Raw genomic sequence first — 16,621 nt, forward strand, 5'->3', positions numbered from 1 at the left:
ACTCTTTAGTTTTTAAAACGCTTTTCTTTAGCCGAGGGTTTGTCGGAAACAACCTTCTACCTCATGCAATATAGGAATAAAGTATGAGTACACTCTACCCATATCCCACCTGTATGATCACAATGAGTATGTTGTTGATGTAGGAACTAAAAAATGGCTATTTGTGAATATTATCTTGACTTATTAGGGGGAGGTGCTTATTAATGCCGAATTTACACTGTGCATGTAAGTATTAGACTATTATTACGTTATTGACTTTGTTTGGTTATTATAACTCGACCTTTGCCTACTTCTGTCCCTTTTCATTTGTCTTCTCTTCCAAATTGTACTGTTCAAAACAACTTAGTTTTTCTCTAAAAGTTTGACCAAACACCTCAACAACAACATATTCAGTGAAATTTGACTAAGTTGGATCTAGGGAGGATAGAATATACATAGACCTTATTATCACCTCGTGGAGGTAGAAAGACTATTTTCAAAAGACCCTCGGCTCAAGTGCATATCAAAACAGTATTTTAACTATTGATGTGTAAGTTCAAATGTAAATTAGGTAAATTTCTACTTCCTCTTGATGAATTTACTTTGTTGGTAATCAGTCAGAGTCAATCTCTGTCAAAGCAGCATGAACTCAAATTATTTTAGCCTCTAATAGTGGAAAAGATAAAGTTGATTATCACTAAAAAGCCAAAATGAAGCACGATGTTTGCGTGCACACAACAAGTCACTCTAGATAATATATGACATTTGTAATTTTCTACTGTAGTACTATTAATTGAATCGTTACATGTTTCTTTGTAGTGGGGATATATGCAATAATCACATTGCGAAAAACCTTCCTTCGTCCACAACCTAGATATCACTCAAAATCTATAGACTATAACACACGGAACCCGTTTCGGACCTGATTTGAACTTGCCGACGTTATAAAAAACAAGAAGAAAAGCCGGCAGCTTAGTTCATCCATACCTACCCAAGTTCCACGAGGCATTATTTCTAACTTAGGCATATGAAAAACAATAAGAAAATCCTTTTATCATGTCAACTAACTTTGACACTTGTACTATTCTTCTCTTCCTATAAATTCCTCTACTTTCATTCATTCAACAAAGTGTCCATTTTCCTCCCAATTTCTCTCATTGTATTGCTAAATGGCTTGTCGCGATATGATAATTTTCGTTACTTTAATTATCATGTTGGTCTGTTATCCATCTAGTTTCGAAGCAAGAAGGTTGTTGAATAAAGGCACCGTCATCCCGTCTTCTTCCCCAAGTAAAAAAGGTCATGCCAAGGTTGTTCATGCAGGGCAACAACATGAGTTTGGTGGTGTCAATGTTGATCAATCAGTTCCAAGCCCTGGGATTGGCAATTAGCATTATGTACCCCATATATATATATATATATATATATCCCACAATTTTGAAATCATATCCTTATTCCTAGATAAAGGTTCATTGAAATAATGTAATTTGTATGTATAACTAAAAGTTTATCAATGTATAGAAAGATGACATAAGGGTTTTAGTCTAACTTGCCACATTTTGGGGGTTTCATTAAAATATTTAAGTTATATACAATGACACTGTAAAACTTTAATTTGTTACACGATCAGTATAGTTTAGTTTATTATAGGCGGTGTGTAAAATTATTATTTTTATCAAGTTGCCCCAATTAATTAATGTTTATAATACAAGTTTACATGTAATTTTACAAAGGTAGTTTCTTTTTTTTTTGAATTCACTCTTTTTTGTTATTGGTCTGAAAATAAAGAAAGGTCTTTCAAATTTGAACTCGATCGACTTAATTGTATACACATTTGTTTTCCATTGATAGCATTGAATTTAAACTAACTCTGATCATTCAATTATCGTATTCACTTTACTCGAACATTAGGAGTATTATCAAAGGCGAAATCAAGATTTAAAGTATATAATTTGGAAATCAAAGCTACAAGGTGCAACTGAACCCACAACGGACACTCTCCCTCGACAATTTCAGTTCATATTTATAAATCAGCTCAACTATTATATATTTATGAGTTGAATTACTTAAATTTTAATGGGGTAAATATGAGTTTTGGTGTATTTTTAATCCAGAAAAATAAATATGAGTATCCATATAAGGATCTAGAGAATTGCCAAGAGTGTTCATCCGATGGTATTTTAAGAAAATAAAAAGTCATATTATCTGAGTTGAGTGTTCAGTTAATTTAGTACCTAACTGATCCAGATGTTAGAAATTAAGGTGTGTATTTAATTGATTAAGGCAGAATCAACAGTATTGAGATTTGTTTAAAAGAATGTCAACTAGCACTCTCATCATATAATTGACTTGTCATATACTTTTTGTAGTTTATTGTCCTTTAATTTTTGTTATTATGTCCGGTTTCTTATAATATTTTGATTATCGTATTATTTTAAAGAGATTCGATCTAAAACTCTTCCTGTTGTAGTTATTGTTCTGCTACTATTTCCTGTTTTTGTTACTATTTTTTATTTCTTCTACTTATGTTACTTCTTTTTTCTAGACTGATTTTTCTTGAACTGATGATCTATATATCGGAAATAACATTCATACATCTTAGTTAGATATAAGGTCTAGATACACTATGTCTTCCTTATACTCGACTTTATAGGATTACGTTAGGTATGTTGTTATTGTGTATTAGTGGATGGAAATTTAATAAAGCTACATCCACCAAAAAGTCCCAAACTGTTCCTGGACATTGCGTGCACACTAGATGTATATTTCCTGGACCCTCTCTCTACTATCGATTATCAAAGGCGAAGTTACAATTTTAATTTTATAGATTCTAAATTTAATAATGACGATTTCAAATGTTATTAATTGGGTTCTAAACTTAATATATATATATATACATATTTAATAAACTTCTTAATACAAATATACTATTTGAATAAAAAACGTTACTGGATTTGGCAGTATCCGTACTTGACCTTCTAGCTCCGCCCTAATAATGAGCCAAGTTAAGTGAATGTAGTGCCAAAAACAACAAAAGCCAGCTGCTTAGTTCATTTATACCTACCCAACTAATTACACGAGGCATTTCCATATATAGATACTAATTACAAGTAAAAACATAAGTAAAACGATTTAATTTATATTCATCAACAATTAATAGAGAAAGTTCCTCTCCATTTACTTCCATTAACCTTCAATATTCCACTAGTTGTGTTTCAAACTTTCCTCCCAACTAATGTCTCATTGCAACATAATAATTATTTCCCTTCTTCTACTAGTAATTTCTTATGCTCCTAGCTTTGAAGCAAGAACAAAGTTGTTGAAGAATATGGAGGAGAAGAAGATTGTTCCTTCTCATATTGATGCTAGTATACTAATGAATTCCCTTCAAAAAGGCGATGTTCCGCCTTCTTCTCCTAGTAATAAAGGCCACGCGCAGCTTGTTAACGTCAAGCATTTTAATGTTGATCACAATATGGAGTCAGTTCCTAGCCCTGGTATTGGCAATTGACCAATCACAGAGGCGGATTCAAGATTTTAATACAGAGAAATTGAACTAGCTGCTAAATGAGTACCCTCTAAAGGCTACAAGTGTTGAGGGTGTCAAGTTAATTATATAATCATTTTCAAGGTATACATATACAAGATTTTTTCTGAAGTTTACGAGGTATACATTCAGAACAATTAAGATTTTAGATTTAAAATATGTATATACAAATATGCAAAAAATCTTTGAGATGTATACACAAATAAATATAGTAATTATTCCAAGTTCACGGGCTCTAGACTTTTCAAAAAAAATATGGATAAATATTATTGTCCATTTAAATGTACATATTATATAGATATCAGTGTATATGTTTTGTATATCTAAAATAAAATTCACCGACAGAGATATACTTGACACTGAACAACACTTTTACCAACCCTGAACCCTGGAATCACTGTGAATCCCACACGAAGTTCAGTTTCTGATGATCCGTTGGACATTAAGAATGTTTCTTCTCCGTTCACACTTTCCATGTAAACGTCTGAATATCTACACCCTTTCCTCACTTGAAATACGGAAGCTTCAGGGCTTAAAGAAAAGGCAAGACAATGAAGTAACCAAATATGCTTAGCCATTTCACAGAATGTGTAAAAGAAATGTGTCTTTGGGTACTCATTAGAATTCATCAGTAAATTCCTATGATCCAAATTCCCAAAAAGGGATTTTTCCAATTTGGGATTGATGAGTTTCAAGTACTTTGCACCACAAAATCTCGCAAATGTTGATTTTGGCTTCCTGGCTAAGTAATCTGCTGGTATAACAGATCTCAATTCCATGAATCTATTGAAAAATATATCTGGTTGTTTTGTCATGGACGGATCATTGAAATCATCAAACATCTCCTGACAAACAAATGATTCAAACGCGTAATATTTGTCATTTGGTTTTGAGAAAATTGCATCAGGTTGAATAGATGAAGCTGCAGCATCTAAATCCCATTCTGCATATTCCATCTCTTTACAGAACAATGAAACAAAACTCCAAATCGATTTAATTGTTTTTCGAAAGAAGAGAGTAAAATTGTTGATACTTAATTTAGACAAATGAAAGTCGTCAATTAAACTCAACTTCTTTTCAAGCAATTTGTTCTCTTTATTAGCTTCATCCAATTTCTCTCTGAGAAATATAATTTCAGAGTCTTTGAGTTTAAGCTGAGAATCCAACTTATTTCCCATGATTTCATATGTTGTTAAAATGTTCTTTTGCTCCTTAATTTCTGCTATAACTCGAGTGATCTCTGGGGAACGATCATCAAATTGATCCTTCAAGTAGCATTGTTTTAATTCAGACAAAGATTTCAGCTCGGACACGATCATTTCATCAGCAGATAGAATAAAATCAGGATCATATGGCGATTGAGCGTATTGCAACAAGGCATATGCAGCTTTAATAGCTGAAATGTTCGCGAATAGCTGGGCTAGTAAAGCTTCTTCATTTTGTATGTAATTCTTTACTTTTTGATCTTCATTTTTGAGAGATTTTGGCCTTCGATTTCTTCTTTGAATATGCAAAACATTAGCAAAAGCGCGAGCCAATTTGCTCTTACTCGGTGTCACAGCATGTCGATCCATCTATGAGTGCTGGGGCAAATATGATCCTTTTTAATTTCCGGTTGTAGTAGTGCCTAAAAAGGCTGTAAAAGAAACGAATATTTTACAGAGAACTTTATAAAAGAAAACTGATTCCAAACAAGAGGTCGGAAATGTGGTTGTAGAGCTAACAGGAAGAAAAAACTATGCTTTATGGTCTGAATTCAACGGATTTCAAATCAGACAATAATAGCAGGTAGTATTACTATAAAAGACGTATTAATCAATAATAACCAGCCGTTTTGATGCTTTAGAAAAACAGAAGAAAGTTAAAAGAGTATCTCAACTAAAAACCAAAGGGTCAATACACACCCTTTGAAATAACAATAACAAAATCACAAATTCTTTGTATCTTATATTAAATATGACTTGTGAATTAAGAAATTTCCTAGTGTATATATAATATTGAGAAAGGTAAGATTTGACGAAAGACACATTGTCTAACATAAGAATAGTACTTACTATTTAATTTTTAATGAAAATATATAGTAGTAGTTTCTTGCCAATTTCGAAAAGTCCAAGTATTGTGCAAAAGGCCATACTAATTAAAACCAAATACTACCTAACATTTGATGACTGTCCATTGCTATCTGTTGAAAATATATTACTCCTTCCGTCCTAATTTTCTCTTATTATTAACTATACTTATATCCAAAAGCATAGAATTGGAAGGTGTGTGTGATTTTCACCACAAACATTTTTAACAACATGAAAGATGATTTTCATGAGAAGATTAAAAGTCTATTTGAAAAGTCATCCCATAACTAGATTTGGTGTAATTACTATCAGAATAGTAACTGTACAGCTGGTAATTACAACGATATGTTTGTTTGTCATAACATAATTATAAATGTAATTACAAATGTTTAATTTAGTTGCACAAATAAAATTACAAAGTTAATATTCAACAAAAACATAACATTAATATTCGACAAATATATGTCTAAAAGGTATATGACTAAATTTTATTTGTAATTTGGTATTCAAGTTACATATTAATTTTTAAAAATATAGTGTCCAATAAATATAGCTTAAACCAATCAAAGGTCTCGTTTGAGTTATGGGTATGAAAATAATCCTTGGTAAGGAGCTATTATCTCTGAATGGAGCCCTTTGAGGCACAAATCTGAATTAGTCAAACTCTAATACAAGTATCTGACAATAGAAGAGAAATCATTTTTAAAAAAAATATATAGATTCATATATGATATTATAAAAATAATTGATACATAATTATTAAGTAAATTATATTTCAATTGAACTAACTAATAAGAATTGTAACATACATTTTACAAAAACATCATGGACCACAATTGAACAAGTTGGAGTATACACACAAAAAGAAAGTATCTGGACCTGTGTGAAGTTACAGTTAGATAATTACATGATGGAAATCAAAATGTAATTTTCAATGATTCAATCCAAGTTTACATTATAAAGATCTGGAAGAAGCCTACTTGTGGAAGTAACATTTCCATCTTTACCAGGGACAGACACTGAGACTGAGGAATCACTCCAAGGTGCATTCATACTTTGTCCTTGACTGTCCTGAGAGTATGTTGATACTTGTGTTGTTTGACTGTCATGTGAAAGTTTTTCGAATGATTTAAATCTCATTTCATCGTCTGATGTAGTGCGTTTGATTATTGGTGCTTGCACGGGGAGTTTTCCTTCGAGCATACTCACTACTGAAGACATGGATGGTCGGAGAGTAGGAGAGGGATTTGTGCACAAAAGAGAAATATTTATCATCCGCATTGCCTCTTTTTTGGAGTAATTGGTACCGAGACGTGGATCCACTAGTTCTAACAGATTTCCCTGTTCTTGTAGGACGTAAGCCTGCATGACAAAGAGAAAACAAACATTGACATCCACATATCAGGATGAAATTGGAGAAAAGAAAAACTAACAACGCCATAACAATGTGAACAGAACTAATGAAACAACTTTGATTCTAATATTTTCTTTGGAGGTATCAAAGCAAATACTCCCTTCGTATCAATTAGTTTGTCTAGTTTTAACGTACACAGAGTTAAAGAAAGTAAAGAACACATTTGGGAATGCCAGTACAGTAAAAAGATAGTTTACCCAGTCAAGAAGGTAAACAAATTCCTCTTTTGGCCTGTAGTTTGTGTTGCTTTTCCCACTGACAATCTCTAATAAAACAACTCCAAAGCTATAAACATCAGCTTTATCTGTCAAGTAGCCTCTCATTGCATACTCCGGAGCCATATAACCTCTTCAAAAAAAGAAAAAGAAACGTAAACCATAGTACTGTTGATTATGAACAAATTTAAACGCTCAGAACTGTTACTCTCTCATCACATGATATTACAAAGACAGTTATGATAAGAAGGCTTACACTGTTCCAGCAATTCGGGTGCTAATATGAGTGTTCTCTTCTTCATCTAATTTAGCCAATCCAAAATCTGAAATCTTAGCGTTCAGATCCTTATCAAGAAGAACATTCGTACACTTAATATCTCTGTGGACTATTTTCAACCTTGATTCTTCATGAAGGTAAGCTAACCCTTTTGCTATTCCTGAGCATATCCTTTTTCTGGTTGCCCAGTCTATGTTCAACCTCTGGTCGTCACGGCCTAAGAAACGAGAATTAGAGGAATGTAAAGCATAAACTATCACTGCCTCATTAATGATTCTTAAAATGTTGTTGCAAAGCATTACCAAAGAGAGCTCGAGCAAGACAGTTATTTTCCATGTATTCGTATATCACTAATAACTGGTTCCCTTCTATGCAACAACCGTAAAGCTTGACAAGGTTTGGGTGTTGTAGAGCTGAAATCATGCCTATCTCATTGACAAATTCACGATTTCCTTGCTTCGACTTGGAAGACAGCTGCTTAACAGCTATGATGGCACCATCGGCGAGTACACCCTACAGATAGCAAGATTAATTCACAACGATCATATTACAGACAGAAGAAGGATATGGGTTACTTCAACTATTACTACTCTATTTTCCTATAAACGTGACATCAAGGATAACCAGTAGGAAATATCACCAAAGAACCACAAGCTGTCCTTGTGCAAAATCAGTATGGATAGAGAATTGATACCTTGTAAACTGGTCCAAACCCTCCTTCACCAATTTTGTTGGCAGGATCAAAGTTATTTGTAGCAGCTTTAATTTGTCTAAGTCTAAAATGACCTGTTTGTAAATCAAGGGCTCTGAGTTCTGTAAATGAGAAGAATATTGCAAACGTCAGTATACATAGATCTTCTAAAACATCTGTGTGATGAACAACAATTTTTAAAAGAATGAACATCTGTATGACGAAGACAGTTTAAGCAGTCATGAGCATTTAGTTGTGTGCTAACTATCTATGATATGTCATGATGTCAATCCACCAACAGAACAATCATCTCTATGCTGGTCAGTTACGGGGAGATAATTATTTGTCTGTCGCAGCTAGAAATCTCGTAAATAATTCTATTTATCACAACAGAAGCTCCCCATTTTATCAAATGGAAAGAGTGAAAAAATTTCTTTTAAGTATGTATTACCTAATTCTTCTTGATTATTTTTCCCTCCAAAAATGCCTTTCTTCCACAGAGCAAATAAAACTAGCAGAACCACCACAATTGAAGCGAGTACAATGCCAATAACAGCTCCGACAGGTAAGCCACTACCAGTATCAACTTTAAAGTCTGCAACAACAAAGTGGGAATTTATTAAGATAAGATTGTGGGAAAATAAGTTTAAAGTCTATACGCAGAGATATACGGACTTGGTGTCACTGTGATAGCTGAAATCAGTGGTCCATATACACCTCTGTCTGGAATAGCGTTAGTCCCCTTCCCGGTCCAATACAAGTGAATCTCCAGAGTGCTACTAACAGTAACATCAGCAAAGTCCTTGGTAATGACTTTTCCAACACCGTTAGCTTCCTCCATAATGTTGAAATCCCTCAAAACTACTCTCCCCTGTGTAAGAAATCAAAATATACCACATTAAAATTGGTACTTTCAATATTAAATCAGAAAGCTTCCAATCATATCAGAACTCAGTATATCAACATTCAAGTACCAAATCATATCAGAACTGAATAAAAACATTTTAAGTTACTAATTATTATTTACAAAAGAAGTTAGGCCTCAAACTTACTTGTATTGCTACATCAAATATCCGTCTTCCAAGGCTGCTATATGTTGAGTCATTAGAAAACATTATTTCAGCAAAGTGAAGGCGCACTCTGTAGCTACCTCCTCGTAGGCAAAGCCCATAATATTTGAGAGAATTAGGGGCAAGGCGTGCTGTATTGTAAAAGTCAGGACCGGACACATCCAGTGAAAATGTATTTGTTGCAACATAACTGGCAGCTTGAAGACCCACGTACACTCCTGAACTGCTGAAAGCCCATCTGTCGGAGGGCGAAGAAAAATATGATGGACCTCTATCGGTCGTGTCCCCCTCATAATCGTTTCCCTCAAATGAAGTTCTAGGTCCTCCACAGTTTATGAATAGCGAAGTATCTGCAATTGACATAAAGAGCATAACATGAGGAAGAGTTGTGAAATTATCTCTCAACTCCAAGGCTATGCTTTTGTACTTAAAAGTGCACAGGCTGCCACCCCTGAGGTCCTTTGACAAACTGCTACTTCAGGCCCTCTCAAGGGTCAAGTTAAGAATTTCCGAGTATAAAAAAAAGGTTTATAGGCTGTAACTCTTACATTTCGTTTCTGTGGGACAAATGAGGGGTTTCATAGAACACCAAGCATCCCTGCAATTTCAAATAGATTAATCCACATAATTATAAACAATAGACAGAAAGCATCGAACAAACTAGCAGTTGATGCATAAGACAACATTTAGGAGGACTTACGAGTTGTTGAGCGTGTTTATTGTATTTGAATAGCTGGCAGCTAAGTTTCTGTTAAAGAAGGAAGGTTTGTAAGTAATGTAGTTAAAGGACCAAAATTTTCACTTATAAAAAAAATAGTATATGAATGTAGGTTCCAAACGAAGAAGAACAATGCTCACAAGGTAGAGGAATCGCATACTGGAGTAGATATTTGTGTGAAATTGTTGTATGATATATCCCTGCATAAAAACGATTTTAGCTGTCATGCACTTAGAAGACACCAAATTCTTGTAAATGCATCCTTGCAGCAAACAAAAAGTTTCGGGGGAAAAACTGTTAAACTTTGAAGTGTGGCATTTTTGTTCGGGAGCTAACTGTGAAAATAACCAAATTTTACTACTAAGACGAGGAAATCGGAACAAATTGAGCAAATACCAACATGTTCTCTCTTTTACTAAACATCCAGCTGGGAATTGCTCCGCTTAATGCATTGTTACCAAGAAACCTACATCGCAGATAAAACTTTTGCTTGTTATAACCAAATGAAAACTTTGAGAAAAGAATGTACAAGATTTATGCTTCAACTTGTAAAGGTTTCACTGCAAGGTACCTACATGTTATCAAAATCCATCTGCTCAAATGCATCTAGGATTGTACCATTCAGCATGTTGTTGCTCAGGTCCCTGAATATGAATAACTCTTATCAGAAGTAGGCAGGATTAGCATCAAAGCAGACAGCAAAGCAAACCACTTTGGTATCCAGACAATAAGTAAAAATCTTTGCTCCATCATGCAACTACGAGGAATGCAATGGTATGTAGAAGAATTTCCTTTTATAAAATGAAGGGTGATTCCAGGCTTGAGTTAAAATTTTACGAATTTCGATGAATATATATACTTTGTTGCAGAAAGAAGAGATGACAAACTAGAAAAACTGCATCCTGTTAACTCAACTTTCGTTAGCACCAGTTGCTAAATCGTTGCTATTACCTTAAATGGGACTTCACATTTTCAATTGAATCCTTCTTATTATTAATATAGAAAGCATCTTATTTGTTCTGACTAGATAAATCAATAAATCAGGTATAACAACCTCTAAGTCTAATGTTACACTTGGCAGTCCTATTCACAATTAGATAGAATAGTAAAACTAGTATCTTATAAGCTCCAACTTCTGAAGAAAAGGTAGTCAGCACAAGAATATTTATATTCCAATGCAATAGCTATGCCATCTCTGAAAACATCTCACCGAGACTTCTATGTTCTAGTACTCTTGATAAACTAAAATATAGAAGAGCCAAAACACAGAATTTGCTGGAAAAAAAGTTTCCCATAAAAGAAGAATGATTAAAACAATAAAAAGATGACAAACTTACAAAAGTTTCAAACGCATGTCACCTACATATCTCGGAATAGGACCAGAAATTGAGCAATTTCTCAAAGTCCTGCATCATTAAAATCAAATTAAAGAACCTTGAGCATACGACATCATGATGAATAGATGTAATAGCTAAATTTCCAACTACAAGCATATACTACTCACAGCCTTGTCATTTTCGTCAAGCCTGTAAGATTTGGGAATTGCATTTGTTCTCCTCTCAAATCAGATATTCTCCTGAAAACAAAAATGCACATGAGAACCTCTGCTATAGCCTTCAATGTTCGTTTCTCAAGAGATTTTCCCTTTTAATTTATTCTTTCTATTATAATAAAAGAAAAGGGAGCTTGAAAGTGAATTTAACAGTTATTTGACTTTAAAAGCAGGTAACACGAGAGAAGTGTGTACTTACAACTGGGTCATATTTTCCAACTGGGATATTGAAGCAGGAATAGGTCCCTCCATTGACGTTCCCTGAATGTCTCTGCAAAAAGTTTCATGATAATTGCAATTACAATCTGTGTATGCCACTATATTTTTACTTTTTTTAAAAGTTTAGAATCCTTCAGGGAGAAGAAAATTGCATCAATATTTACAACTATCAGATGCATACTTACAATCTATCCATTTTGGTCCAATTGCCAATAAAATCTGGTATGGTTCCAGATATGCTATTCCCATCTATCCTACTGCAAACAGACCAAGAGTTAAGAGAATGACGCACAAAAGTCAAATGTTACTTCTAACATTTTCTTGCTTACAAGTCTGTCATGTTCTTAAGATTGATGAAGTTCTCAGGTATAGTTCCATTGAGATTATTGGCAGAAAGAAACCTGCAAAATGATCCATCAATTAACCATGATAACGGAAAAATCACACAACTCGTCCTGATTTGATTGGCACTTTTTTGCTTATGTTTGATACAATTTGACCAACTTTTGGAGCTAAATTAGACTTGATTAACTCTTTCTTTATGTTAAAAATCTCCAGAAGCTATACAAAAGTACTATATGTTACAGTTCTTTTCAAATCAAAATGGTGAGAAAATGCATTTTAGTTTGACTATTGGGAAGCAAAAAGTGCCAAATAATTTGGAATAGAAGTAACAATAAGTAAATAGTAGACATTGAATATATGGTTACTATGTCTTACAGTTCTCTCAGGCGGCTCAAACTACCAAGGTTTGGAGGAAGAGGTCCTTCAAGTAGATTATTTTCCAAATTTCTGAAAATATCCAATTCATCAATGTGACATCCAATTAGATACACCAAAAGTATTCAGAAAGTTAAAGGAAGTATGCAATATCTTCAACTTACAGTTCTTCCAGTGTGGAAATGTCACCTAACTCCTCGGGAATCGGCCCACTGATACGGTTACCCAAGAGTGACCTATACATATGAGTTTGAACAAAATATCAAAAAAAAAATCTCTTTACTGGAAATCTTTTAAAAGATTAAACAGAAAAGAACTTACAAAATAGTGAGGCGAAGCTGGCCATAACTTGAGGGAATTGATCCATTTAAGTAATTACGAGACAGATCTCTGGAAATGCCAAAATTGATTGAGCCTCCAGTTTTGCATATTATGATCCACATTAAACTTTCACTTTTTAAGGATATGGTTTACACAATTCAATAGACTTTGTTTCATATAAAGCAACAAACAATTAACTTGTTACTGTTATGATTTTATAAGGAAAAATTGAATAAAACTCATACAAGTTTCTGTAATCAGAAAGGAGAGAAATCCTATGGGTGTCTCTATTAACTGATACTCACAATTCTCGCAGATGAGTAAGATTTGCAAATTCTGGAGGCAGAATTCCCGTCATATTAAGACCCTTCAATTGGCTGTATCAACAAAAAATGTAGAAGAAATCAAAAGAATTTCTTAACGCCTATTGGTAAAGGAGTTCAGTTAGAAAATAAAAAAATGTAAGAGGGCGTAAACTATGCAATCATTTTGAAGATCTAAGACTCAATGGAATATAAATCACAAGAGGACATTGTTCTTGGACTATCTTTACATGTAAACATTTACACGCACCGGGCATTTATATCAAATTAATAACTTATCATAGTTAAGTGATTTAATGAAATAAAAATGTGTACTAACTAACCATGATAAAGTGATAAAAAATAGTTTAATGAGCGTGGAAAGCTGAAACAGAAGAAAGTTCAACATGTACCAAAAACTAGCACGAAATTTAGTTTATGTTAGTCAATTATCAGATATTGGTTGTGTTGTCACTTCTAATGCAGATTCATGGAGGATTGCAAAGGGTAATTTGGTGATAGCACGAGGGAAGAGAGACGGAACTCTGGATATATAACATTCACTCAGGATGGCTCCCCAGGTAGAATACTAATTAGAGATCTAGGTTATATACGAAGTCTAAAGTTTGCACTTCTTAGGCTATGGTGGTGATAGCTTTGGGTATAGACTCGGGGATTATGACAGTCATAAGGTAATCAGTGATGCACTAAGGACCTATTCATGATTACTCCCTCCATTCTAATTCATGTGGTAAAGTTTAAATATGTATGCAATTTAAGAAATAAAGGAAGTGATCATAATATATGGTATAGCTACAAAACTTTTGAAGTTTATAGTAGTCAATCTATCATAGCATTTGTTTAGCTATAAAACATTGAGTAAATTGTGAAGTTTTAAAGATCAAAGCAGAGCTTACATTGTTACAACATGGCAAACTGAGCTGTTATTGAATGAACAATCACATGTTATGTTGCTCATAATTTTATCATAAGTAGGATCCGTCCAGTTAAAACCACTACTCAGTGAGCAAGAGGATCGGTTGACATTCCAATATCTGTTCCCAAGTTTCGATGATATTGTTTCCAGAACTTGTACTGTCACATCAAAGTTAAATTAATTCACAATCTTTACAATATAATAAACTGTTGTTAGTCTCCAAGAGCAAATCAAACTCTTGCATACTTGAGCTATATAAAACTTCCCAATCCATCAATCTTCCACTCTTAAGAAAACACAAAATTTAGCAATGGACAAATTTCATATATAAAACTTGATTAGACAGTAAGTGTGAAGTTTCACTTCTTTTTTTTCTAATTTCATCTAGAGAATCATTTTCAAAAACTTTGAACAATCAAATTTAAGAAAATATACACCCAAAATGGTAAGCACTAAGACCTCATTGGTATTATAAAAAGTGAAGGATAGGGTGATCAGTAGTTGTTACTTATTAAATTAAAAAATTCAAGCCTATAAAACATAGTTGAACCCATGATTTGAAGGGGTATATGTTACTGTACATGTTTTTTATTTTTCTTCTGAATTTTTAATTTTTTACATACATATAACATATAGATTGCCTTATATCCTAGATCCACATTTCAACACAAACACATAAAAAGAGTACACAATCACGAATACAACCACCTCTAATGATTTGCATTACCTCACGTTAATGTTATACGTCTTTTAAGCCTTATTAACAACAACTTCTATCTCTCTTTAAACCTATCTTAATTATTAATATTTCCTCCATTCTAAAATAGTTGTCATGATTTACTTTTCAAGAGTCAATTGACTCATTTTCAAAGTTAAATTAGATTAGATTAATTCAATATTTTTTAATTAAAATTTAAATATTCAAAAAATTATTAAACGAAAAATATTATAAATTGCATTTTTTCTCATATCAATATGATAAAAAAATACATTTTAAAATATTTATCAAAATTGATATATCTCACTCTCAAAAAAGAAAATTACGACAAATAAAAAGAAATAAAGGAATTAATAACTTCACCGATTAGAATAGTATAAAAAAAAAATGTCTATTGTCCAAAATTAAGATGGGAGTTGGTAAATGATTTTCACCCTTTATAAGCCTTTTTTTCTTATAGATGTACTCATAGCAGTAAATTTTGTTGGTTGGTTGGAGGGGAGAGAGAAAAGGGAATTGCATTAACTGATTGAATAAATCAACAAACAACTTGCTAAAAGCAGCATGTGATTGGCATCTTATAGATTGATGAATAGTCAAAGCAGTCCACAACAAATTAATAAAAAAAATGCAACATGTGATTGGCTTCTCAAAGTAGACATTCAACGCAGCCATCACTTTAATTTTTATAAAAATTAATAAAAATTTATTGTATTAGTAATTCACTCCTTAATATATTAATAGTTATACATTACATAAGAAAATGTATCAAATAAAAAAAATTAATATAAATATTATTTTTATTAATACACTCTACCAAATGACCCCTACAGAAAGTTGTCAAAAATAAATTCACTTTCATTGCACAGAACATACAAACATATAAAGATCAATAATTGAAAGAAAAAGTTTAGAAAGGAATTTCTTTTCATGACGCAAGACTACTTTATGTAATACTATATTGATGTTAACCATTTAGTAATGTTGAAAAATCAACGAACACAAACAAACATATACACAAAGTTAATATTTCGTATAGTCGTTCAATTAATTATAATTATTAGGTATTTTTTAGTTTATTTTAAGTCCATTAAAAAAAATATAAGATATAAGAAGAAATTATATTTAATATAAAGATATAATTAAATACAATTACTACAAAACAGAATGTGTAGTTTTTTATTTAACTTTTCTTAAAAAAAAAACTTTTTGAGATAAGAAGTATTACCCCCTCCATTTATTTATATTTATCCTGTTTCACTTGTCAAAATTCAAATATAAACTTCAGCCAATATTATAATCTATAGTTTTTACATCATGTAAAAATGATTGGGTTAGTCAATTCGTAAATCTAAACGCCACAATTATACAGATCAATACCAATTCAAGTGTCCGCCTCAATATGCTGACCACAACAGTAGCAAAAGCCGACGAAACCAAAAAAAAAAAAACTGACAGGGATACTACGAAGCAATCTGCAACAGGAAAATATGAAGTACAGTTTTACCATTCAGATCCCAAAAAGTAAAGCCAAAATTAGGAAAACTATGCAAACCCAAGAAGAAAATCAGATTTCACAAATAAAATTGCACATCAATATTGAATAAATTTATCGATCAGTCAACTAACAGTAATTATTGTTTATTTGAAGAAAATTGAATTCGAATACTACCAAGGGATGAAATAAAAAGAGGAAGAAAGAGAAAAAAATCACTAATTAGTAGAAACTGTAAAAAGAAGAGGAAATGGTAACTACCTTCATCTTCTGGCAAAAGTTGAGCGTCAACAGATCTCAATGTAGAAAGCAAATATAGAAAGAGAAATAAAGCACAAAATCTGATACAAGTAGTATCCATTATTGCTCAGACGAAG

The 16,621-nt window shown here is 32.6% G+C and overlaps 2 protein-coding genes across 2 annotated transcripts; both read right to left on the reverse strand.

Annotated features, from left to right (window-relative positions):
- Positions 1 to 3,861: 3,861 nt before the first annotated feature.
- Positions 3,862 to 5,100, reverse strand: LOC125811944 (protein GRAVITROPIC IN THE LIGHT 1-like). Its single transcript, XM_049491487.1, has one exon. It carries the CDS (start codon positions 5,098 to 5,100, stop codon positions 3,862 to 3,864), a length of 1,239 nt encoding a protein of 412 aa, XP_049347444.1.
- A 1,208-nt stretch (positions 5,101 to 6,308) lies between these two features.
- Positions 6,309 to 16,621, reverse strand: LOC125811510 (probable LRR receptor-like serine/threonine-protein kinase At1g53430). The gene is made up of 24 exons (XM_049491015.1): positions 16,506 to 16,621; positions 14,012 to 14,189; positions 13,098 to 13,169; positions 12,793 to 12,861; positions 12,636 to 12,707; positions 12,472 to 12,543; positions 12,081 to 12,152; positions 11,937 to 12,008; positions 11,732 to 11,803; positions 11,485 to 11,556; positions 11,318 to 11,386; positions 10,556 to 10,624; positions 10,381 to 10,446; positions 10,121 to 10,180; positions 9,963 to 10,010; positions 9,811 to 9,860; positions 9,245 to 9,612; positions 8,868 to 9,063; positions 8,644 to 8,787; positions 8,196 to 8,314; positions 7,804 to 8,014; positions 7,481 to 7,718; positions 7,207 to 7,357; positions 6,309 to 6,957 (listed from the first exon to the last, which is right to left on the reverse strand). Exons 1-24 carry the CDS (start codon positions 16,603 to 16,605, stop codon positions 6,535 to 6,537), a joined length of 3,063 nt encoding a protein of 1,020 aa, XP_049346972.1. The 5' UTR covers positions 16,606 to 16,621; the 3' UTR covers positions 6,309 to 6,534.

Source organism: Solanum verrucosum, unplaced genomic scaffold (assembly GCF_900185275.1).
Source record: "Solanum verrucosum unplaced genomic scaffold, falcon-dt-bn FXZP01000238.1, whole genome shotgun sequence".
In the NCBI taxonomy this organism is placed as follows: Eukaryota; Viridiplantae; Streptophyta; class Magnoliopsida; order Solanales; family Solanaceae; genus Solanum; species Solanum verrucosum.

Bases quoted from the DNA above. Each gene is read 5' to 3' on its own strand.
- LOC125811510 (XM_049491015.1), bottom strand. From the start codon at position 16,605: ATGGATACTACTTGTATCAGATTTTGTGCTTTATTTCTCTTTCTATAT. The intron at 10,625-11,317 runs GTAAGTTTGTCA...ATTCATATTCAG, and splicing joins GACATGCGTTTGAAACTTTT to GGACCTGAGCAACAACATGC. The intron at 10,011-10,120 runs GTGAGCATTGTT...CTTCTTTAACAG, and splicing joins GTATGCGATTCCTCTACCTT to AAACTTAGCTGCCAGCTATT.
- LOC125811944 (XM_049491487.1), bottom strand. From the start codon at position 5,100: ATGGATCGACATGCTGTGACACCGAGTAAGAGCAAATTGGCTCGCGCT.